The sequence below is a fragment of the Schistocerca gregaria genome, chromosome 2, assembly GCF_023897955.1.
Source record: "Schistocerca gregaria isolate iqSchGreg1 chromosome 2, iqSchGreg1.2, whole genome shotgun sequence".
Classification (NCBI taxonomy): Eukaryota; Metazoa; Arthropoda; class Insecta; order Orthoptera; family Acrididae; genus Schistocerca; species Schistocerca gregaria.
Window position 1 is genome coordinate 601,254,280 of NC_064921.1, and position 19,517 is coordinate 601,273,796.

A 19,517-nucleotide genomic window follows, 5' to 3' on the forward strand; every position below is an offset into this window, starting at 1 on the left:
TGGTTCTGGGAAAACTGTCGTTCGACAATTGAAAATGGAGCTTTAGTAAAAAGGTAGTTGCGTCTGCGTCGGCAAGCCTTAAATTTGTGCGATAGTTCTCAGATGTTGCGTGCCCAGTATCACCTGTTTCCTTTTATCGTTTTCAATGTTGACTACACCTTTACTCTAGAATACCAGAAGTCTGACTATCAATAAGAGTACGTTCAGGAAAAAAAACCTGAAATGGCAAAACTCAGCTTTCATTCTTCATTACGATATGAAGTACATATTCATATTTGTTAACAATCCTGTGTTTAAACACGGGTGTATGACAATTATTTATTCTTTTAACTATAATGATTTCTAAATGGTAATATGAAGTGCTTAACGGTAGTGTAGTAATGCATCCTTTAGTTAAAAGCGCCTCTGATTCAATAAACACGACTTGGAATAGGAATGAAGAACAGTAACGTTTTTCAAGTCCGAGAACTAGCGGTTAGCAATTAGCAAACGAAGTCGTATTTAACAGCTGGTCACGCATAGTGTGGCTGTTGTGCTGGGATGAACACAGCGAGGAACTAATAAGCTCCCATTCCCTGTGGCTGTTGTTGATGGTAATTAACGGTCGTAAATTTAAGTAAAGGCAATGGGAAATTATTTTATTTGGTTGAAGTACTCTGTTACCGTAAAAAAGGAAGGTTAAAATCGACCATCTGCTTAGTGCCAATGCCATGTCCCTGTTCAAACCTTTTAATACAAGTTAATGAAATGTTCGTTGTCCAGTTGATGTCCAGTAATTAAGTAATTGAGAAGGAACACTTATAATTATAGTTGCTGTTCGTTAGGCGTAAGATTCAACTCTGTTTATAAAAGACAATGCCCTGACTTACTGACAGGCTCACCTTCATTTAAGAAGGAATTGTCTGAATTTCCCCTCCTAAGGGGTGAAATAGGGGATGAAAGGCTTTTTGGAAGTCTGCCACTACTGAGGGAAATTTGAAGCTAGAACTACGAAAACTGGTATTTGATATCTCAGTCATAAAATAAAAAATATGTGTTTCAGCAGGTTTGGAAATTCAGTCTCTAAGGGGCTAAAAAAGTGGGCGAAAGTCTTTATAAAAATAAATAATTACTTTAGAACTACTAACGGATTCTTAAGGCTACATCTATGAAAAGTGGCATTCGAATTCTCGGTTAGAAATAAAAATATACGTGTTTCACTGCTTCTGGAAATAAAACTCCTAAGGGAGTGTAATAGGGCAAGAAAATTAAAAAAAAATTCGCTACACTAAAAAAATTTAAAGCTAAATTTATGGGAATTGGTGTTTCACTTCTCGATTAGACATAAAGAAATATTTGTTAAGGGATGAAATTTTCTATGGGAATGTCTCCACAAAAAGGCAAGAGGCATGATTAAAAAAAGATTTGGACTCCAGCTATCAGAATCACTCTTCCGTCAGAAGTACTTTCGGAGAAAACCATGCTTATATGGCCTTAATTAGTGTGGAAAGCTTAAAAGGTGTTAAATTTGTGAACAACATAAAATCTGATAAAATAAAAAAGAAATAAAAAAATCTCTGAAGGTCATACAGTCTACTTGAGGGCGCTAAGCTAGTCCTTAAGAAACTTCAGTTCGAACTCACAGTCATTATTACTTCACAAACTAGTTTTTTTATTAGTGCCATTATGGAAATTTACTTAAGTTTAGATGAAACCTCGTATACGATAGTTACTGTTTCTAGTCATACACAAGTGACTCTTAATTTTCAATACGTGAGGGATTTGAACTCCAACACAACTTCCATAATGACACCTTACTAGTATCTGTCCTACGAATTCTTTAATTAATATTCTTCCTCTCATTTCATTTCTACTTCTTAAGTATTGTAGACTGTTATTTCACCTCAGATATTCAGTACTCAGTTGTGGGTGAAATTGTAGATACTTCCAAAATCACTTAGTGACGAGCACTGATATCTGTGTCTGGTGCTACTGTGCACTCTAGTGGTTATGCGGTGGTAGCTGTTGTGGTTGAGGAGAAATGAGACTTTGGAGTGTTTTTGAGTTTTTGAGAATATTCTCGAATGTTTTGAAGGTTCTCGATTATTTAAGAATGTTCTGCAGTCTGTCATAATCGTCTTAAACAATAAGTTGTGCGACCTAGTGAGGAAAGAGGAACAACAAAGCGGCATAGCATATCTGTTTGCGGAATAAAGCTAGGTACACAAAGAATAGTTGCATGAGAGAATAATTCTAACGACTAAAATGAAGTAGTTAAACAAACAAATCAGCGATTACAGAATATGGTTCCAGGGGAAGATAAAATATTTAAATCCGTTAACACTATGATGAAACAACACAAAATCGTAGAGGTGACAACAGAATTTCTAAATTCCCTCTATGTCCTCGGTATTATCTTGCAGAACATCTTCCATAGAGGCCGGGGCTTGGCTGGCCTCTATGGTGGGTGGTAGAATTGGGTTGTCAGGGATGTGGAAGCCAGTAGTTCACCACGCTGAGGGGAGCAGCCGTGAGTGGCGAGGGGACGCATAGTTGTCCGATGTTTCGTCATGAAAACAGCATTGTTGAAACGTTCATTATTGCCCCACAAACTACAACAGTCGTGCCGATGTTAGGAGAACCCAACACTCTCAAAGTGTAAACTGTACATCGCGACGATATGATGCTGCGGTAAACGTGTGGCTTGCTGTCTCTGGCCACCAGCGGCGTCGCTCAGGTGATGAAGTGATGACGACAGCCACTCGGCAAGGATGCTGACTCCATCAGCAGACGGCAGCTCATGAGGACAGCCTAACAGGCTACTGGCAGCCCAGCAGCCATGTGACTTGGGACAGCGCACGCAGGGGTGTGCTAATCACATCATGTGTCTAGAGTGGAGGAGGAAGCTCTCAGCAGCAGTGCCTACCTGTGCGAGCAGTGGCGGACCTCCGGGATTTTGCCCACACTTGGAAAGGTGGCTGAAAGGCTGCACCGCCCAGGACAGAGAGGGTTGGAAGCAAGCAGTGGCAGAAGTACTCCAGCAGGTGGCCCGCTGGTTAGAAAGCGATAAGCCAGCAGGAACGGACACAGCACGAACAAATGGACCAAGGGTAGAGTGGCAGAGTCCAGGGTTAATTCATCTGTGCAGACTCGCACGCCAGTGTAGGACGTGATGGCTGTCAGACTGTGTACTTCTGTATAGAAATTAGTAATATTTATATGAGCTTGGTGTATCCTTGTTATAACAAGGTACCGATGCCTACTACATAAGGCACAGCAGAGTGACTGCTTGAATGTGAAGCAGTCAGATCGCCCATGCCACAGAGAGTCTGCCTTTCTGCTGCATCGATGATGTCACAACTCTGGTCGCCCTACTGCGCCGGTCTACATGGTAACTGATCAATGCGATGGCGACAGTACTTGTTGTATCAGTAGGTAGTTCCAGATGCAATGCCTGTCCAACCCCAGTTTGACCCTCTTCAAAGAGGCCCTTGCAGTACCTGTGGCGGAGTCTTAATTTATTCAGCTATACCTTGTAAATCAGAGGTAGTGGAGCGCTTCTGAATGACATCATGAAAGCGGAAATATTTACCAGAAAAAGAAAAAGGCAAGTTAGTATTAATATTATGAATTGTATTCAATTCAACAAATTTACAATTCACCTTTAAAGTGCTTTAATTTTTGTTAACATTAGCCTATAGGGTGATTTCCAATAAACAGGTTTCAAACATTACATTTTTTGCAGACTCAATTTAATAGGATCAATTTCCTCACATGGGTATCTATATGTAGGGTGTTTATGTATTGGAAATGCACAAAAATTACTAATTTTTGTACTTGGAAGGAAACACCAAACGTAGTTCATAAGAAAGATGCTACACAAATAAGATAATTAGCTGCAAACTGACATATCCGGATGTTGTACTGAAGTGGTCAGAGATGTATGAACGTCACTGTGAGATCTGCCAAAAAGTGCAGAAAACAAATGGAAAGAAAAAAACCAAGCGATGTGGGTCTTCTTCAGTCAGTATTCTGTATACCTCAGTACCACTCCAGAATCCACGAACCATCACTTGCCATGCGACCTACTTTCTCACTCAACTCACACTAGACATCTCCCAAATTATATGTGCATGCAAATCGTAAAATTCACACTGTCTATAATAAATGGTAGTATTAAATGCTTTTATATCCTACACACGACTCAAAACGTTTACAGAGACAGTGCTCTCGTCACCAGATTGTCAAACTTAGCTCATGATGTTAAAGCCGGCCGCGGTGGTCTCGCGGTTCTAGGCGCTCAGTACGGAACCGCGCGACTGCTACGGTCGCAGGTTCGAATCCTGCCTCGGGCATGGATGTGTGTGATGTCCTTAGGTTAGTTAGGTTTAATTAGTTCTAAGTTCTAGGCGACTGATGACCACAGATGTTAAGTCGCATAGTGCTCAGAGCCATTTGAACCATGATGTTAAAACACTAAAAACCACGTGAACTTTGTTTGACAACCTGACGATGAGACCACTGTCTCTCTATACGTATTGTTGAGTCGTGTGTAGGACAGAAAACGGTTGAATGCTACCATTAGTTAGTGTTACTGTTGTATTGATTAGTTAGTGTTACTGTTGTGTTGACTACTATGGAAGTCAGCACTAACGCGAACAAGGAAGGAGAGAAGTTTTGACAACAGCTGGCAGGGATCCAAAATGATCTATACATAACACTTGCAGATTAATAGAACACTTTATTTCTAAAAAGGAAACAACCATAACTTAAATTCTCGTTATGAGGTGGCTTAACATGCTTCCTGTTGCTCCTAAATGCAATTATTCGCAAAACACAGGCTAAGTATCGTCTTCATGTCATTCAGTATTGATGCTGTCGATATCTGTGACCGGACTGGACCCGACCAATGATGGGCGACTGCTTAAGTCAGTGTTGACAGAGAGCACTGAACTCTGTCTTCCTGGAGGTGTGGCACTACCCTCTCTTCCCTCATGCGTGTGGGTCAGCGCCTTCTCGATGCTGTTTCACGACACTGTGCTAGGGTTGCAGAGTTACGTTATAACAATCTATACCTCATATCCTTGAAATGGATAATATCAAGTCACATTATCAGCATGGCGTGGCTGCCTTACATCTATATAACCAGCTAAAGGCAGGGAAGTTAGAGACGACGGTCTGAATAGCCTGGGCACAGTGAAGTGTGCCAGATGACTGGAAACCCCGGAACCACCGAACCTCTCACGATCAAGAGGGGAAATCCCGTTATTTACTGCTCCGACTGAGTGGCAGCATGCTCTTCACCTGTTAAACTAACAATATATCATCAAACAGATAAACCGACATACCTGGATGTCGCACTGGTCTGGTCACTGATGCACAGGCATAACTACAAAAAGACTCGACACAAAGTCGCAGCAACTAAATATGTGCTGAGAAATCTTGCTAACAGCAAATGGGGAAGTAGGCTGAAGTTGCTGAGAACCACCGCTCTAGGCACTGAGCTTCTCCACTGTGGAATATGCTTGCCTTGTGTGGTCCATATCTGTACACGCCAAAAGCTTAAAGGAAATATGTCGAAATATAGCTGGCTGCATGAGACCCATGCAGCTCGATAACCTATACAAAGTGGCTGGATTGTAACCAAACCCGGTGATTCTACGTGTGACCAAGTTGCCTTTGTATCTCAGATATGCGAATCGCGTGTAATCAAACCGTTTCTAACGTAACGTAGCAGGGCTCGATAACCTATACACAGTGGCTGGATTGTAACCAAACCCGAAGATTACACATGTGTGCAAGTCGCCTTTGTATTTCAGATGTGCGAATCGCTTGTAATGAAACCGTTTCTAACGTTACGCAGCAGGGAAAGGGATGATTTTGAACTACAAACGTGACAATATTTAGCTGGATGACCCGCTAACATTGCTTACTATTGAAAACATAATGCGCAGAATAATTTCTGTATCATTCTGTAGTGTTGGGAACGCTAGGGAAGTGAATCCATTTAGCGGTCGGGTTTACAAACCCTGCAACCCCGCTCGTATACCACTACCTGCCGGGACTGTCTTAAAAAAAAAGGAAAACCTTCGTCCTTCCCACTCTGGCTACGTGTCGCTTGTCATAAAAATACAGCTTTTTAGTTTGTACAGTAGAGTATTTTCATTAAACTGCTCAACATTCAACTGTTTTTCTAACATTAAAATTAGTCTCTAACAAAAATTTTGACACATGTCACCCAATAGAATACTGTTATTAACAAGCACCTATCTATATTTAAAACTTCTCTCCAAAGCGAGGTGCGAATAATGGGATTCTATATTCAGGATTGGCAAGCCACACAAGTTATTATACACACAAAACTTTATATGGTCTACCTGGATTTGTTTTTATCTGCACCCCTACATAGCCGTACCTTAAGACAGATCCACTGAAACAAAAGTATACCCACAAAGATAGGTAAAATGTCTAATTCGACGTATCAAGGTTCAAAACCCACGTCTTGAAGTGCTTGTCATCTCACCTGTTGACAAATTTCTCTTTTCGTTATCCTTCCTTATCTTGTGTGACACCCATTCACAATTCTTTATGAAAACGACCTGACGCCAACCTCCTTGTTTCGTTTGTGACTGCATTTTTCCTCGTTGCTCAATAATTCAGATTTTTGCTTCATGAATGGAGTACTACTCGCTTTACTTTGGAACTCGATACATGAAGATTCTATTTCATTACGCATTTGTGTGGTTTCATTTCCTATACTTTTAGTACTTTCGTAGCAGTATTTTTAAGTGCCATGATGTCTGCTTTCGTTTCGTCTGTAATCTTAGTCGTTATTACAAGTACCAGTTTCTGCAATGTTGTTACCACTAGTGATTCTACACCCTCTTCCACTCTTTGCAATTCAGTATCAAGTCTTTCATTCATACTATCTACTTCGTTTTTTTACTTTTGTGAAGTCATTTTTTTACTGACGAAGTAGAAGAACTGAGTTCAGTTATTGTCTGACTCTGCGCGCTAAGAATGGTCGAATTCGTTCCTATTTTACCTGTTAGGTTGTCATCTAGCTCTAAAATTCTTGTCTCAGTTTTTTTTCCAACTTTCAAATCTTGATCAGAGTGTGTGGTGCAATCTTGTTACTCTCATTTTTAATATCTGATTGAAATTGACTCGTAATATTGGACTGTATCACTCCCATACTTTGACTCATTGTCAATGTATTCTTAGACACTTTTCGCAAGATTTTCATTAATTCAGAGGTAGGTTATTGATAATGTACCCATACTATTTCCTTCGTATCATCATACTGCTGACAAGAAAATGTAGTTCCTTTTTCTACTTTCTTCAGTACCGGTGTTGACTCGCTCAACGGTCGCATAATGTCAATTGCACTCTCACTAGCCGCCAGTGATGGCATGTGTTGGCCATTTGCGTCTCTCTTTCCAACCACCCATGCTCCACCAGCAAGTACTGTCTCACTGCTAACACTATCCTGCTCCATTTTGATTTTCGCCGTTTTTGGATCATAGATAGAACTAGCCATATTTACTAAAACGTTTTTCTGTCTCACAAGAACTCTAACAAAATCTTAAAGACGCTGTTATACTGTGAAAAACTATCTTTGCTGTGCTAGCTTGTAAGATGGTGACATGGACTTTTATCATGAAATTCTTTTATTTCGGTTCTCATGCACAGAAAAGACCTAAAAGTCCTGCCACGGTCGCCATGTGTAACCGGACCCGCCGATTTCTCGTACAACTGATTTTCCTTTGTATTTCACATCACCGAACCGCGTGTAGTGCAGCTCCTCAGGAAAATACAGCTTTTAGTTCGCACAGTAGAGCATTTTCATTGCACTGCACAACATGACATTGGTTTTTCTAACATTAACAACAGTTTCTAACACAAATTTTGACATGTGTCACCTACCAGAATACTATTACTAGTAAGGCACCTATTTATGTTATAAAGTTCTCTCCATAGCGTGGTGTGGGTAATGGGGTTCGATTTTCAGGGTTGGTCTATCTGGATTTGGTTTTATCCGCAACGCTATGGCAAACAACCGGCAGTTACCAATGACGGATCTAATGAAAAAAAAATATATCTACAAAGACTGATTCGGTCGCCAATTCTGAAGGATCAAATTCAATACTTTATTTCAGTTTATCTTTAAAAGTGCTAGAAGTAAATGTACTTTAGCGACTTTTGTGGCAATTTTTCTTGCAAACAAGATGGAAGCAGACTGAAATGTTCTTATGTGGCTTAATAGCCGCCATCTTTACTCTGAATAATTACATAAAGTTAATATTCTGATAAAGCAAATTTAAAGCTATGAAATGAAATTAAATTAAATTTTACAGTGATATATGAGAGCAGCTTCACTTCTTGTCTCTTCAACTTATAAGTAAACAATTATTATTAGAAGTTACTTTTATAAGACACTGTAAGAATGTCGTAACATAACGATCTTTTTACCATACAAAGTGCCGTCCACTGTGACCGAGCGGTTCTAGGCGCTTCAATCCGGAACCGTGCGACTACTATGGTTGCAGGTTCAAATTCTGCCTCGAGCATGGATGTGTTTGATGTCCTTAGGTTAGGTAGGTTTAAGTAGTTCTAAGTTCTAGGGGACTGATGACCTCAAATGTGGAGAGCCATAGTGCTCAGAGCTATTTGAACCATTTCGAACCGTACAAAGTAGCACAGAATTTACATTTAACAAAATGGACAGGGAACTCTGGATCTGTATATGACTTTGGGACAACTATTCTAACAAACACTTTTTGTAAAACTATATTAGAACTTTGACAAACCTTGGGGTTGACTTTAACACTCTGATACACTGCTACAAACGGTTAATATTAAAATGTGTTGCCCGATTCGTTGCAGTCATATCTGTGTTGAAGTTAATGCTTGCTGTATGAAAATTTGGACAGGCTCTTCGTGTATCCTGTGGTGGAATTAATTGATAATTACCAACCACTTGCGGTAGCCATGTTAACTTGCTGTATCATGGCTCCATATTCCATCATAAAAAATCTGTCCAATGTTCGTAATTTCCGAGACTAAATAAACTGGAGGCGACTTTATGAACCATAAACCTCTGGCACACCAAATGTTGAGCACTTTCACTCCGAATTGTTATTGCTTAAAAATCAGATCACCAGACATTGCACTCTACGACACGCAAACTGTCAAGGATCAACTCCAACTGTTATGGTTTTCCGTTCCTTTCTCTCTTGTGGTGCTCATACGAAGGTCGTCCAAAAGACTAGCGGTCGAAAACCCATAGTTGATTTCCTAATTTATGATTTCATCTTGATTATCTGAATTACATGTTCTAATACCCTTAGAATGTCATAGTCAATACATTTATAACTTACATTCATCTCTATACTTTATTTTTCGTAAAATTCTTAATTTTTCACCGAATACTCTCTCCTTCCAAAGAAGATTTATCACAGACACTACACCTGTGCTTCTTGACATAATTATAAAGGTTTCCTCAACACTCCTCTTTTGTACAAGATAGGTCATTTTATTCTGTCGGTTTTCGCTTGATACTGTTTAAATAAATAAAACATTTAGACAATGAAATTTGAATTTAACTGTATCATGCCACTTACAGATTTCAGCATCCGATTATTTGCTCGAAAACGTACAGAGAACTTTAAGCATTCCTTGAATGAACGTCACTCCTTCTTTGGAGCTTTCGGTCGAACAGCGTAACTTAAATCCTGCAAGGCATTCCTGAAAAAAGAACTGACTGAGCCTCCAAACCACTGCCCCCCATTATGGAAGCAGAAATAGCGATGAAAGATGTGGAGGAGCCTCAGCGGCATCAGAACGGGCAGAGCACCAGTGAATGTCGATCTGTGCCTTATAGGCGAACATGATGACAGACTAGGACGAATATAAGGATATGGAAAATCTCCTGACCTGTCATAATCGTCCCAGTAATTGCACCCTCTACGAAGTATGGCAGGGAAGGAAGGAAGTATTGGGTGTAGAGCAATTTTGGGCTGAAAAACTTTGATTTCCGCCATGAAAAAGTAAATTATCGTCGGACTCGATCGCGAATAACATCCTGATAAATTCTAGAGCTCCATAAAGCTTAATCACACAATCTACATAAAACGAGAAAATACTCAGAAAATCCTGTAATCGTTATCTGATTGGAACTCGCCTTATTTCAGCCGGTTTCTAGTGCATACATTACTGCCGCTCTGAAAGAAATAAGGCTGGGAAAGGTTCCCAGTTTTGATTCTATCTACTTGTAGTTCCTGCTTAACTTCTGAAAATATGCAATTAAGTCACTCTCATGATTTCTCATCGATCTAATGAAATCAGAAACCTAAAGGAACAAAAGTAGTCACCAGACTAAGTTACTGCTAGTTGCCCTTGCTCACCCTGGTACATAAACTGCTGGAGATGGTAATTTGTAATGTACCTTGTACAGCAGCAACTTCCCTGACGCTGACATTAGAGTTATCGTCAACTGCACGAAGAATTTCCTCGTCCATTGCAGGTGTCCTCGTCGTTCTAGGTCTTCCCCAGTCGTGAGTCATACGCTGGAATGTTCCGTGCTCTCTAAGACGCCGATCAATTGCTTCGAACGTCTTCTTGTCGGGACACCTTTGTTCTGGAAATCTGTCTTGATACAAACGTACCGCGCCACGGCTATTGCCCCGTGCTAATCCATACATCAAATGGGCATCTGCCAACTCCGCATTTGTAAACATTGCACTGACTGCAAAACCACGGTCGTGATGAACACTAACCTGTTGATGCTATGTACTGATGTGCTTGATGCTAGTACTGTAGAGCAATGAGTCGTATGTCAACACAGGCCCCGAGGTCAACATTACCTTCCTTCAATTGGGCCATCTGGTGAATCGAGGAAGTACAGTACATACTGACGAAACTAAACTAAGCTCTAACATGGAAATTAAGCGTTTCCGGACACATATCTGCATAACATCTTTTCTTTATTTGTGTGTGAGGAATGTTTCCTGAAAGTTTGGTCGTACCTTTTTGTAACACCCTGTACATAAGAAAATTTGTGATATTTGTAATTTATGTAAATTGCATCTTATGTACAAGATCATACAAGCTCTGCTGTGACATATGCTAACTAAATTTTTGCATGACTACAGAGCTCCAGTCTGGAGTGGCTCGCCTGCGGGTGGACACGAGCCATCAGTTCCAGCAGATGCTGGGCTTTGGCGGTGCCATGACGGACTCTACAGCCATCAACATCAGGGCGCTCAGTTCGGCCACCCAGCAGCACCTCCTCAGGTGAGGTCAACATCACCCACACTCACTGCTTGTTTCAGACGTAATGTGTTACCTGACAGGGGACACTCAAGTTCTTGTTAGACTGGTGACAATATCATGTTTACACCAGATATAGAAATAGATGGAAATAAAAGAGTAGGTGGTTAAACACCACTGTATTTTTACAAGTGAAGAACTGTCACTACTTACATATAAAGCTACATTCAAATATCACTCAGCACATTTGTTGACAAACCTCACAGTACTCAGTTAATTTGCCCCTATTTCTTGTATGTACATATATATAAAAGTAATAATTTTAAGAAAGACAGATATAGAGGAAATGGTAAACAGTTCTTTCACAATCGCTGTGACAGAGGAAATGGTACAGGTATATATGTTAAACAAGGGAAAAACAGATCAGGAAATTTCTGCAGTTGTCTTTGGATGAATAATATCATATTAAATAATTACAGTCAAATTAATACCATATCATTTCAAAGTGGGTTATACTAACATTTGCAATTTTTGTCCTAATTGCTATGCTTTTGCTTTTAAAAAATAGACTCGAATTTTGTGATTTTGTATCATGTTTAGATTTACTTACCCTATGACAGCAGGGATGATAATGTTCAGGGTGAGAGTGGCAGTTCTCTTACCCAGATCTGATGCCACAGAGGAATGGAAATTATGATTGTGAGCTGTGTAGTTTGCATCGTGATGGGTATGGAAATGTTAAATGGAGGCATTAAGAACGAGAACCCAATCACGATAAAAGTAATAATTTTGAGAGAGACGGAGGTAGGTGGAATGGTAAACAGTTCTGTCACAATCGATGTGTATAGGAAATGGTAGTGATGGTCATGCAATAACAGAGATTCAAGTCCACAAATTGTTGGGAGTTCGATCAGGCAATCCATTGAACAACATTCACTTGGGGACCCTGCACCCATGTCATTTACAGCTGCTGATGGCAGGCGATTTTGGTGTTGCAAACAAGACGATCAACAGATGCGAACAACTGAACATGTTGAATTTTGAATTTAGCACCGAAACTCTACTTACTGAGAGACGTAAACATAAATTCTTTTGTGACTCCAGTGCTACGAATAATTAATAATGGAGCTATTCTGTCTTGTGTTCTGGACATAGGTAGGCAGGTTCCTGTGTTGAATGAATCTGAATTTTAGAGTTGTGGAGGTGCAGGTTGATGGACTGTTCTTTCCCTTCATTGGTCTAAGGTTAAAAGGGCAGTTATTGGGAGAAGTGCAGAGGTGAAGTGGCAAGTTTATATTCAGTTCATTTGTCAAGGTTATAGGTTTTCTGCAAGTTTTGTGATTGTGTCAAGGTTGGATACTGACACAGTTATAAGGGCTGACTTTTTACTGATACATCATGCAGTGATGAAATTGGGTTATGGTGGAGAGTGAAGAGTAATGATGCTGCATTGAAGTTGAGGTTTGATGAATGTGTGCTTCAGAAGAAGAGTTCGAACCAGTGTCTTAAATTTCCCATCAAATTGGAGTTGTCCTTTGAGTATAAACCTGTTGTGAGTGTGGTTCATTTTTATACAGTTTTTTATACAGTTTATCACACTTTACAGGAAATATGGAGTCAAGGTGACTGCAGAGGCGGCAGACGTGGTAATGATAGAAAATATGTTTCATGTACTATGATCCTATTCTTCAGTGTGCTACAACTTCATCTACACCCATACCCCACAAGCAAACTTTCAGCACGTGTCAAAGGGTACTTTGTGTACCTGACTCAATTCCCTCCTTTCTCTGTTCTTACTGGCTGTCGTTGCTGGGAAGAAGAATTGCTGTTAAGCTTGTATATAAGCTCGAATCTCTCTAACATTGTCTTTGTGGACTTCTTTTGATATATATGTAGGAGGAAGCAATGTATTAGTCGACTTGTCCAGGAACAACAATCTCAAATGCTAGATCACACTGTGATTCTCTACCCCTCTCTTGCAGCATTTGCCACTGGATTTGGCAGAACACCTCTGTGACGTTTTTGCTCTTACTAAATGAACCTGTAACGAAACGTGCTGCTCTTCTTCCGATCTTCTCTATATACTCTCCCAGCCTGTCTGAGATCACAGACTGTTGTGTAATATTCAAGTGATGGTACAGTGAGTGCTTTCTATGCTATTTCCTTTGTTGATAGGCTACATTTCCTAAAGATTCTTCTAATGAATCTCAGTCTGTCATCTGCCTTACTCACAATTGATTTTATGTGGGCCTACGGCTTCAAATTGCTTGGTACGAATACTCCTAGACATTTTAGGAAAATGACTGCTTCCATTGATTGTTCTGCAATCCTGTAATCACACAGTAAAGAGGTCTTTCTGTCTATGTATTCGTAATACATTACATTTGTTTATGTTGAGAGTCAATTGCGACTCCCTTCACTAAGCATCAACCCTCTGTAAGTCCTCCTGCATGATGCTACAATCTTCCAGCGTCAAGACGTCTCTGTATACAGCAAGATCATCTGTGGAAAACCTTCAAAGAAATTTAAACGTTATCTACTAGATCGTTTATATAAACTGTGTAAAGTAACGATCCTATAACACTCACTTGGGAACTGTCGAAGCTAATTTTATCTGAAGGCCCCCTCTCCATTGCAAATGTTGTGCTGTGTTCTACATGCTAGAAACTCATCGATGCAGTCTCACTGTTGTTCAGATATTCCATATGTTCATATTTTCTTCCTAAGCCGGCAATACGAACTGTACTCGACACCGGCATCTAGCTGGGTGCCGATATCTGCTTCTGTCAGGGTTTGGTGAAGGAGAAGAGCGAGATAGGTTTCACACGATCGTTGTTTTCTAAACCCATGTAGATTCCTGAAGAGGAGATTTTCAGTCACCAGAAACGCCACGATACGCGAGCATAAAACGTGTTCCACAATTTTACAAAAGTCCGACCATCAGAGAGAGAGGTCTATAGTTTTGTATAGATTTGTGCGTCTGTTCGACGACCCTTCTTCAAAACAGTAATGACTTGAGCCTTTTTTGAATCACTTGAGAAAGACATTGACTACTTTCATTGACGATAAATTGAATGCTGAGTATAGCTGGTAAAAACGTAATAAGATATTGGACAAGCTATTCAGTGTATGCAAAGAGTGTGGTGTCACTTTGAAGCTAGAGAATTCAGAATTCATCGGCAAACAGGTGATTCTTGGACACATGGTAACAGCATCCATATAAGAGTGAGACGATTTCGTTTTCTTCCTCCTCCCATTGCGAGAAATGACAGTCATGTATATCTGTCATTTATTAATCTCTATCAGATATTTGTTGGTTTGAACACTTTGTCTACACCACGAGTTTGTGCACTGATGGGTAAAAACACTCTTTGTAACTGGGATGCCGAAGCACAAGAAGAATTTAAAGTTCTGTAACAGATTCTTTTGGAGGATCCACTTACGTCACATCTTGTTCTGAACAGATATTTTTGTTTGGGATCAGACAGTTCTAAGACAGATAATGGTGCTGAGTTCTCAGAACAATTAGAAGTGCGTGGAGTAACGGAGCATCATAACATTGCTTTTGCAAGCCAGGTGCTCACTAAGTGTGAACCCAACTATTCGGTCACTGAGCTTGAAGCCCTGGGTGCTGTGTGAGGTTTTGTGAAATTCAGATATTATTTGTCTGTTCAAGCGATCAAGGGCTATACGGATGACCATGCGTTCGAACTTTCTCTGAGTACATAGTTAACACATCACCTGGCTAAGGTAACCGCTGTATTTACAATATTTCAAATTCACTATTATTATGTTTCTGACAAAGATAGTGTCATTGCTGATGCATTTCCAAGGCCTTCTACAGGCTTGAATAATGGCAACAAAGATGATCGTAATGAAAGTAATTTCAGTGCCTCGTATTCGAAAAATGCAGCATTTGATCATTTCATTATGCGTTCACTATTAGAATAATGCAAACGTACAGAATAAAGATCTGTCACTGAGAGAGGTGAAGGAGAAATAGGTCATAACAAAGTTACAATTAAATAGACTAGTTTTACCTGATGAAACATATGATTTTGCTTAGGAGAAGAGATACAAATAATTCAAATTCTGTTGAATGCGCTATTGACGATTTAGTTATAAGACTGATTTGGTATATCACGGGAGTTGTGCACACTTTGGGCCAAAGGAATGCATTTACAAGCTTCATGAGAAATGCTAGTTTCTAAACATGGAGAAAGTATTTTGTAAAATTTTGATTTCATGAAAATTTTGTCAGAGGGCGAAGCCTCTCATGAAAATTTATTTCGTATCGTTCTCTCAAGAATATGAGAACATGCTGCGGTAGATTTATTTGGCCCTTTTGCAAGAATTACTCAAGTTCATTTTTTTTGTCATGTTTGAGTTGGCTTACAAATATCTCTCACTCAAGCTCTTGAGGAAAGCTACTAGTCAGTCTGCTGGTTGAGCATTTCTGAATAATGTTTTGCATAAAATTGTTTTTGTTAATAGGTTTTCCTCAGAAAATTGTCCACAGCTAATATTAGTAGTTTGGAAGTGCGGTCTGCATAACACAGGTATAAAGACATTTTCTATTTAGTCATATTACCCATAATCTAATCCCTTTGGGTGCACCACGAAAGAGCTTGGTAAATATGTAGATTTCATAGCGAATGGTGCCACCAGACATGGGACTCTTATATATACATCACTTTGCAGAAATCCTAAATGACCCTCCTAATGTATCGACAACATTACAACTGGTTCTAGTTGTAAAAATTCTGCTTGCAGTGGATAAAATAAAGGAAAATTTACCTGTACTAGCGTCTGCCAGATTGAAGCATGGAGATGTAATAAGGTTAAATTTAAAAAGTGTTAGGAAGGCTGCCGAGAGGCACAGTGAAAACGACAAACGTAGTAGGCCAGCGAAGTCATATGGAGTATGGTAAAACGTATTAATAAAGTAGTACAAATGATGCAGCAAACGGCATTCGTTGGTAAGTATGTTTTTTGCGTCACGCCGAAATATCAGCAACAGAGGCAATGTCTGGGGCGGTTGTTGTAATCGGCTGTAGGTATCAGCACATGGAAGTCGGTCAAGCCAGATGACGTCTCAAAGGCTGGTCCCAGAGCATTGATACCCGGAATGGTGTCACAGTAGCATCTTACTGTTTCTGCTGAGGGGTGCTGATCAAACAAGGCAAAGTTCACCGGTGGCAAATGTCTGCTTGGTGCGCTGTTCTTACATCCAAGCTCTGCTACGGGCCATCCCATTGCAAAACCGACCTCCTCACAAAAAATGTGGATTTTCGTTGAAACCTGGCTGTAACATAGCACTAATTTATTTTCAGATATTTACCCTGTGTGGAACGAGTTTCCACTCACAGTTCCGTCCTTTGCAGATCGTTCGTCGTTGGTGTTACTATTACATGTTTGAGCCACTATGTTGGAGGTTGACAGGGGCGGAATGTTGAAAACAATCCGAATGAACCTACCCTGTAGCTATACGTATTATAAATAAAACCAACGCCTATTACCGATAAAATCATGTAATAGATGACCCTGAAGTTCCTATAATTACGAGTTGGTGGTGATGTTCTCTTCGATAAACTTTTATGTGGCCTAAAACGTGTACCTTAGATATGCGGCTAATTCTGTGGCTAACATCTCATCTACAGGTGGGAGCAGGGTCATGTCTAAAGTGTTATTGAAGTAAGTCAGATTTTCGGTGATTATGATCTCTAATTAATATATATACTCTTTCGCTTAGGTCGGTGATTCCATTGATGCTGTCAGGTAACTGAACAGTTCATCCGGAAATATCACATCAAGTGCTATTCACTCTGTAATTTTATGTGATGTGTACCGCTGTAAGGTCCTTTCTCACAGCAAGTAAGCATAATAATCAACGGATCTGCCACAGAGTGTAGCCAATGGAGACATACTCTTTGGAAGAATTTGGTTTTGTCTGTGATTATCTCTTTAGAATATTTGTAATAGTAGAACAAGTTGCACACACACGACATGAGGACAGTATGCACCCGCTAGGTAGGGCAGATGTTCACTATCACAGTTGGACAGCGCAGTAAATTTTGAGTGGAAGGCATGTGCGTGGAGCTGTCTGCCTGGAATCACTAGTACGTCGTGTACTTTCAGGTATTTAAGTTTTCGCAAAGTGTTCCAGGCTACTGGGCGAGTATCGAGGGGATAACAATTAAATCTGTAGACTTTGCAAGTTAATGATATTTATCTATGAATTTTCAGCCGGATACGCTCCTGTGTCCTCGTGACATTTGCCATACGATAGTATAGCGACAAAAATTGTTCCTCTACTGCTATTATTAACCAAAATAGTGGGGGTAACTCTGCTTGAATTTTACGTAACCCTTACAGGAATTTATCCAGAGATAGTAATATCAGTGTTAAACGAGTGTGAACAGTGAGTAATGTTGCTTTCTGTAGTTCAGTGGTTTCTATACGTGTGCCAATAATGCTATCAGAGAGGGTGCCGAGTAGTTTTGCAATCATTAATTGTTTATCTGCACTATCCAAACTCTATCTAAGCATGCCCAAGTCGTGATTAGTAGTATCTGTTGATGCCCGAATTAGGGCATTAGCGTTGCAACCAAGTACTGAAATTAACTTTTTAATGCTATAGAATTTTCCCAGACAAGAACAACTCAAAGTTAACCTATTCCTTAATTACCAACAATATACAAGCCCAGCGCAATCTGACTGCTATACATTGATAACATGAGTTCCAGTAATTAAATCAAAAGAATAGCGCTGAATTGCAAGAAATTCTAACAAGAATACAAATCCAAAAAAATATGAAATTAAATAAATATGAAACTACCTCCAATTCTGTAAATTACTTAAGCTCATTTCAATCATGAATCCCGATAGTGGGAACCCCATTCTTCTTCATAAGTCACCTACCTCACAGAAAATCTTCATAACACGAACAACAGCAATTACAACAAGTAGTAACAATAGCGAGCTAAACAAAAGGATCCTAACTACTACAGACTCCAACTACTAGGAAGCACATGATTAGCAAAAAAAAAAAGTTGCAGAGCAAACAATGTATTTAGAAAAATTTACCTTATTCATGTGACATCCGGTTCCAAAAATTATATAGTTGTCAATAATTCCACTATCCAAACATTAACAACCATACATCCATTATCATACCTTTCCTTGCATATTTTAGTGTAAGAAATTTCATCTCACTTAACATTGCGTGTCGTATCAACACAGAGTCTCCACTAAGAAAAACATGTCCATACACTTCTCTATCCACTCACTAACTGCTAGTCCGCCAAACCACAGAATCTCTTGCTGAGGGCGCAGAGTCCTGTCAGCGATATTAACACAGTCTATAGCGCTACCAACATACAAACAGGCTTCTTAGAGTACCTATCTGGTATTGTTCACCACCTGCTTTTCCACGCTGTAGAGCTGCGTGGTGTGTAGGTCTACAGTTCTCTGGATGCCTTTTTTATCTTTCCTAGGCACTCTGCGTCTGCGTTGGCGTAGCTGCCTCTGTAATCTTCTACGTGCTGATTGTAGCAACTCATATTGTCCCTTCGTGTCGCTGAACCTTACCTCGTTTACCATCGTAAGTTGTAACTTGTCGAAATTATCTAGTAACCATCGGGCTTTGTTCTTCATTGCCGAGCCATCACAATACAACCTTAGTGTCCACTGATGGACTGACATTGTTCGGGCCGGTTACCGGATAAACAATGTGCCATTTGTTAGAGGGCCTACCTTGAGGGCCTCTGCTACCCTGCAACAGCATAGCAGAATTATTACGACAGGTCTTCTTTTTTTCCTCCATTTCGTCCTACGATAAATGGTTGGCGCTGGAAATGTTCCCATATAGTGCCGTAAAGGAGAGGAAATCTTGTTGTTTGTTTATTATTCCTGCTCGCGGGCTAAGTGCACAACGATGTGTCGTAATAACTGTGAGAATGTTCTGTTTTTCTTGCCTTATTTTAGCTTCTTTCCCTTTTTCTCAGGCAACCCCCTCCCTCCTTCTGAAGATGCTGCTGGAAATGTAGGCAGTTCCTCTTTGATTACTTTAAAAGGACAGACACGGCTTACGTGAACTGCCGTGGCGCGAGTTGGAAGCTGTAACTTAACGTTAACAAGTGACGTCACTTGATACGATTCTTAACTCGAATTTTTCTTTTTGTCTTTCCCTGTGGTACATAGGGACTGGTAAAGATCATCGATTGTCCAATATGATATTTTTCTAATATTGCTTTTTTAACATGAGT

The 19,517-nt window shown here is 40.0% G+C and overlaps 1 protein-coding gene across 1 annotated transcript in view; it reads left to right on the top strand.

Moving 5' to 3' along the window:
• Window positions 1–19,517, top strand: part of LOC126334544 (lysosomal acid glucosylceramidase-like) — a 127,305-nt gene that overhangs the window by 44,035 nt on the left and 63,753 nt on the right. The window contains exon 3 of the mRNA XM_049996909.1: window positions 11,133–11,274. Within this exon, the coding sequence (XP_049852866.1) occupies window positions 11,133–11,274 (142 nt within the window). The remainder of the gene's footprint in view (window positions 1–11,132; window positions 11,275–19,517) is intronic.